Below are 6012 nucleotides of genomic sequence, written 5' to 3' on the forward strand. Positions count from 1 at the left end.
TCCTTTCTGTAGGATGGGAAACCGAGGCACGGAATAGTCTCTTGGACTGCTCAAGCTCTCTCACCCCACAGGGAATGGCAGAGTCCAGAGCTGGTCCCCGATTTCTCGGTCACCAGAGCCTGTGAGCCCAGCCCGCCCATGAAGATGCCAGGTGCGATGTCCTCCATGGGGTTCTGGGGGCCACAGGAGCTCAGGGACAGGGTGGTTTGGGGCTAAACAGATCAACGCAGGTTTGGTGGTGTCTCCAAGTGTGTGAACACAGTGCGTCAGCCAGTTCACGTGTCACTGTGTGGCCAGTGGTGTGCCTGTTTGCCCATGCATGAGGATGTGAACACAAACATCTGTGCGTGTGTGTCTGTTTTTATGGTTATGAAACCACAGCGTGGCTGCTTGTATGGCTGTGTCCTTGACAGTGTTTCTGCTTCTCTGTGAGCCCACATAAATTTGTGTGTGTGTGTGTGTGTACAAATGGACGCAGTTTGTGTGCCTTCACATGCCTGAGATTGTGTAGGAGTGCTGACCTTAAGCCCAGGCTGGGCCCAGTTCCTAGGGAGCAGCGCAGAGAATCATTGACACCCACCCTCTCACCCTAGCTCAGAAGCTGTAGCACGCCTTTAAATGTATTCAAGTGTAGTGTGTGCGCATTGGTGTATTTCTGTACAGACAGTGTGTATCTTTGTGACCATTTGTAAGTGTGCTTAAAGCTGTGTGGCCAGCTGGGTCTTTGATTGTGTCTCTGTATGGGCACCACCTTAGTGAATATGTATGTGTTGTGTGTGTATCCAGATGTGTCTGTCCTGATATTTTGTGACTGGTGTAAGAAGTGCTGGTGTGTGTGTGTGTTTGGGCTTCTCCCTGGGTGTGTAATTCTGAGTTTGTATTTATGTACATGTATTTGTCTTGTTTTGTGCCTGTTTATCTGGGTCTTTGGGTTTCCTTGTGTGTGTGTGTGTGTGTGTGTGTGTGTGTGTGTGTGTGTATCCTTGCGAGACCTCACAGTCAGCAGCAGACAAGTTACTCACACGCTGAAATGCCCCCCAGACAGCCCTGTGGTGCTGATGAGGGCCCTGCAGGGCACTGGGGTCAAGGGTCAGTGGACTCCTAAGCTCTTAGGCCAGGTGACCTTAAGCCCAGGCTGGGCCCAGTTCCTAGGGAGCAGCACAGAAAATCAGTGACACCCATCGTCTCATCCTAGTTCAGAAGCTCTCTGAGCTGTTTGTGAGGCTGGTGTGTGTGTGTGTGTGTGTGTGCCTGCCTGTAATCCAGCCTGCCTGCCAGCACCTCCTCTCCCCAGCTTTCCCCACCGCTGACTGCCTACTGTTCCTCCCTCTGAGCTGAGAGAGTTAACCTAGCGGGCCAGGGCGGTCTGGGCTGGGGGCCGCCCCCTGGCCCCCCTCCAGCCCGGCTCCAGTTACAGCCTCGGGTTGGGGAGGGTAGGGGTGGGGTGGGGCTGGGAGGGGAGACCGCTGAGGGCAGCGCGGCCAGCTCTGAGCCAGGGGGTCCAAAGTGCTCGGCCCCGGGGCACAGCCGGACGTTTGGGGGCCTTCTTTCGGCAGGGGACAGTCTGACTGGGGTGAGCGTCCCCCGCCCCTCCCCTCCAGGGCCTCACCCCTGGCCTGGCTGGGCCGCCTATTTTGGGAGCAGGAGCCGCTTCCCAGGCAGGCCAGACCCAAGAGGAAGGGAGTGTGGTTGGGACGTTGGGGTTCTCTCAGGGGTGGAAGTGTGGGTGCAGCGCCGCCCTGCCCCTGCTGTGGCGCGTGCACACTGGCTGGGTGTGGGTTTCGCACACTCATGGGTGTAGGTCGGGTTGCGTCACTGATTGAGGGCACCGAAGGCCCAGATGGGGACAAATATGTGCCTGTGTCTCCACCCCACGCCTTGCTCCAACCAGAAGTTTGGGGAGCGGGCGTCGTCCCCATTGCAGCCCCACTGTGCGTCTGTGTGCATGTGCGCATGCGTGCATCGTCCCCGCCCCTGGCATCTGTCTTCTATCTCAGCCCCACCGGCCTGGGCCTCATGTCACTCGCCTGGTGCTGTCCGCTGGTGAAAGATGTCACCCAGAGGCAGGCCAGGGGATGTTTTCCCTGTTCTCATTGCTTCCAGAAGAGGAGAAGGGGTGGCCTTTCCCACGGGGGCAGCTGATGGCAGTGTGGCAGCCCGGACTCACCCGGGCAGGGTTGTGCATGACCCCCGAGTGGGGGGAGGAAGGCTGTTGCCATGGTGGCCTGTGTGAGGCAAATTCCTCCAGGGTGAAGTGGGAGATATTTATACCCAGGGTCAGGCAGAGAGCGGGCCAGCGGCCGAGGGCAGGAGAACCGGGCTATTACGGACACAGCGAGGCCGTGGTGTGCGGGCAGGTGGCCCTTGGGTGTTTCCTGGCTGTCTCGTCCCTGGCAGTGTCTGTCTCTCCACCTGGGTGGGGTGAGGCATCTGCTCTCCCCTGCCAGGGTAGGTGCGGGGAACCTGGGGCCTGCAGTGGGGGAGGCCCCGGCCTGCGGGAGATCCTTGTGGACTGTATGTGCCTCACCCCTGTCCTTGCTGCTGGGTGACCCCCATTGTGTGGGTTGTTTTGGTGACGCTGTGTCCTGGTGAAGCAGGGGGTGCCTCTGTTTCTCAGGGTGACCAAGCCGGATGATAGATGCTTTTGGAATTAAGTCCCTGGACTGTCTCTGACTTAACCGCTTGGGTTCAGGCCCCAGTAGTGGGAGAATGAGGGCACGCATTTCCTGACCTTTGGTATTCCCCAGGACAATGGCACCTCTCAGCTACATCTTGGTTCTTTGTGTGGGTCTCCTTGCCATGGTCAACGCAGGTGAGTCTGGGGGAAGCAGCCCACTACCACCTCAGCCCCAGGGGTGGCAAGGGTAGGGGAAAATGCTGCCAGAGAACCAAGCTGGAGCCTCCAGTCTGAACTGAGTCTCACTGGGGTCTCACGTGGGGTCCAGTCACAGGCTGGTATCTGGGGGAGGGGAGAGGATGCCCCAGGTCGGGCAAAGGAGGAGGGTGGGATGGAGACTGGCTTCCCGTGAATGATGGAATCATAGACAACCTGGAATGAGATGGAGAGCTGAGGCAGTCAGGTGCCTCCTGCCCCACCCTGGATAGTGCAGAGGGGCAGCCAAGATCCAGAGAGGGTGGACAGCCTACTGAGTCCAACAGTCCCCAGACTCCAGCCCCGAGAATGTAAAATCCCCACAGGGTCTCATGATGCCGCTCTCTGTCCAGGGTCCTAGGAAGCATCCAACCCTGATTTCTTCTTCTCTTTCCAGAAGCACCACAGGAACATGACCCATTCACTTATGGTGAGGGAGGGGCATCTTTCTCTGGGTGCTGGGCTTGGTTAGCCTGCCCTCTCCTCATTCCTCCCCTCTCCCCACCTCTCTCTGCTTCTGTCTCCATCATTCTCTAGAGTCTCGGTGTTTATATCTTTGTCATTCTTAGTCTTTCTCTCTTGATTTGGCTCTCTGACTCTTTCTGTCTCGATCTCCCTTTGTCTCTGTCTCTCTGTGGGTCTCTGTTTGGTCCCTCTCTGTCTCTCTGATTCTTTCTCCTTTTACCTCTTAGTATCCCACGGCCCATTCTCTGTTACCACTTGCCTTTCTCCTCCCCCTGCCCCCCTCACCCGCTCCATCATCCTTCCTTACTCGATTGCTTCCTCCCTCCTCCTTGCCCTGCCCACCTCCTCCCTTTTCTCCCTGGTCCCCCTTCTCCCACATCGCTCCCTCCTCCTCTCACTGATGTCCTTTCTCTCCTCTTCCCCATCCTTCCTCTTTGCCCCTTCCTCCCCATTCTGCCCCTTTCCTATCCTTCCTCCTCCCCTCCCTGCATTCACCCTCCTCCCTGCATTCACCCGCCTCCCTGCTGCCCACAGACTACCAATCCCTGCGGATCGGAGGCCTTATAATCGCCGGGATTCTCTTCATCCTGGGCATACTTATCGTCTTGAGTGAGTCCCCCTACCCTGCCTTCAGTCGCTTCCGGTGTCTGCCCCAGCCCCGCCCAACCTCCCGCTCCGCCTTCAACCCCGCCCCTATCTGTGTCACTGGCCCCGCCTTTGTTTCTACCCACCCCACTTTCCTCCCTCGGCCTTGCACCTGTTCTGCCCCTGCCCTCAGCCACGTCCCTGTTTCTGCCCTTCCCCCATTCCCGCCTCCGGCCCCGCCCCATTCTTATCCTGCCTGCCCTCAGGCCCGCCCCGCCTCTACCCCCGCCCGGCCCCGCCCCCATTTCTATCCCCGCCCCGGCCCCGCCCAGTTCTTGGCCCCGCCCCTACCCCTGTCCCTGCCCCACCCTTATCCTCAGCCACTCCAGCCCGGGCGAGCGAGATCTGTGGCTCGCTGTGAGGCTTAGAGCGGAATCTCAGCGCACTCCTCTCCACGGCCCCACCCACAGGCAGAAGATGCCGGTGCAAATTCAACCAGCAACAGAGGTAAGAAGCCTCTCTGGACCCTCATCTCCTCCCGCTCTAAAGGAGAGTTGGGGGTGAGACCAGAAGTCCACTCAATCCACAGCCAGACCCTTCGGCAAATATGTATTAAGCACCTACTACGTGCCCAGCCCCAAGCCAGGCCTTGGCACCAAGCCACGAGTTAACTGCCCTCTCTGTATGCCTGAGCTTCCAGCCAAGTGGGGGCGGTGGCCATGGGTTCCAACAGACCCACAAATATAAAACCACAAAGCGTGATAAGTGCTGTGAAAGAGTCGCGGCGAAATGAGATCACCTCACTTGGCGGCCCAGTTTAGCTCAGAGTCCTGTTCCTAGCTCTTTGATTCATCGTTAAGTAAAATTTTAAAGCCCAAGCAACGTATGAATATCTTCTTCCTATTAAGATTTGTAGATGTTATTATAAATAAAGGTAGTATTTTATTGTGTCCCACGTGCAAGATGCTGTTTCATTATGTGTTATTTACCCCTCACACCATCTCTATAAAGTAGGTGCTGTTATTAACCTCATTTTACAGGTGAGGAAACCGAGACATGGGAAGGTGTTCACACGCCCCAGATCATTCAACTGGAAGATGAGGGCTCTGGGTTTCTAACCTAGGCTGTCTCCAGGCAATCTGCCCTCAAGTCGCTTTGGCTATATACCTCCTCTTCCAAATTCTAGTTCCTTCCTCAGCACTCTGGGAGGTACTCGCTGTTATCGGCTTGGAGCGCCTCCTGCCAAACACTTAAACTGCTCCTGGGGTGCACTGGATTTTCTGGCGGCTCCAACCAGCTCCTTGCTCATCTGTGGGTCTCAGTGGATTGGTCTGTGAAATGGGGCCGGCGTTGAGGTCTTCCGAGTGTAGCTGTCTCTCTCCTTTTCCACCCCCAATTCCTGATGCATCTCCTTTCCCAGGACTGGGGAACCTGATGAAGAGGAGGGAACTTTCCGCAGTTCAATCCGCCGTGAGTTTGGGGAGACTTCGGGTGTTTGGGAATGCGAGTTGGTTCCAAGAAGCCGTTTGCTGGCCCTCCCTGGGCGCGGGGCGCGGGGCGCGGAGGGGGGGGGGGTCGGGGCTTGAACTGCCCTGCCGTGCCCCCACCTTTCAGAGGAGCTGGGGTGCCCCTCTTGACTTCCGGATTCTCTGTCTTCCCTCTCAGGTCTGTCCACCCGCCGGCGGTAGAGACACCTGGCGCGATGGACACCAGCCAGGTCCCGCAGCTCTAACTAGGCTGGGGGAGGGAGGAGAGAGGAGGAGGGGGCAAAGGGCTGGGGTAGCGGGTCTGGAGGGCTCTCCTGCCCCTCACCCTTTTCACCCCCACAGGATTCCCCTGGCACTTGACGCTTCCCACCCACCTTCTGCACTCCCACCGCCACCCGGACTGCCCTCTTCCCTAGCCCTGCCCCCACAGACTCTGCCGCTCAGATTTCCAATAAAACGTGCTTTTCTCTCTTGACAGTGCTGTGCGAATCTGTCAGTCCCTTCGCGGTGGAAAGCCTGGGCGCCCCCTTGGCCCCGGCAGAGGGCGCCCCCACCCTTGGGGAAGGGGCGGGGACGTCGGCAGTGGGCGGGGGCGGGGGCGGG

At 58.1% G+C, this 6012-nt stretch overlaps 1 protein-coding gene across 4 annotated transcripts; it reads left to right on the top strand.

Annotated features, from left to right (window-relative positions):
- The first annotated feature begins 1444 nt into the window (after positions 1 to 1444).
- On the top strand, positions 1445 to 5884 carry FXYD1 (FXYD domain containing ion transport regulator 1). 4 transcript variants are annotated; one of them, XM_061135287.1, is made up of 8 exons: positions 1445 to 1573; positions 2748 to 2812; positions 3270 to 3302; positions 3872 to 3946; positions 4393 to 4429; positions 5343 to 5392; positions 5588 to 5639; positions 5752 to 5884. In XM_061135287.1, the coding sequence occupies exons 2-7, from the start codon at positions 2752 to 2754 to the stop codon at positions 5608 to 5610; spliced, it is 279 nt and encodes a 92-aa protein (XP_060991270.1). In that variant the 5' UTR covers positions 1445 to 1573; positions 2748 to 2751; the 3' UTR covers positions 5611 to 5639; positions 5752 to 5884. The 4 variants fall into 4 exon arrangements, with proteins under 4 accessions (XP_060991270.1, XP_060991252.1, XP_060991246.1 ...); XM_061135269.1 differs by having other exon boundaries at positions 5588 to 5884; XM_061135279.1 differs by lacking the exon at positions 1445 to 1573 and adding an exon at positions 2274 to 2448 and having other exon boundaries at positions 5588 to 5884.
- Positions 5885 to 6012: the final 128 nt, after the last annotated feature.

This window comes from Dama dama, chromosome 4, assembly GCF_033118175.1.
Source record: "Dama dama isolate Ldn47 chromosome 4, ASM3311817v1, whole genome shotgun sequence".
Taxonomy (NCBI): domain Eukaryota; kingdom Metazoa; phylum Chordata; class Mammalia; order Artiodactyla; family Cervidae; genus Dama; species Dama dama.

Coding starts and splice junctions, on each gene's coding strand:
- FXYD1 (XM_061135263.1), top strand. CDS start 2,076: ATGTTTTCCCTGTTCTCATTGCTTCCAGAAGAGGAGAAGGGGTGGCCT. Junction 2,449..2,747: donor ATCTGCTCTCCCCTGCCAGG/GTAGGTGCGGGG, acceptor GGTATTCCCCAG/GACAATGGCACCTCTCAGCT. Junction 2,813..3,269: donor CCTTGCCATGGTCAACGCAG/GTGAGTCTGGGG, acceptor TTCTCTTTCCAG/AAGCACCACAGGAACATGAC.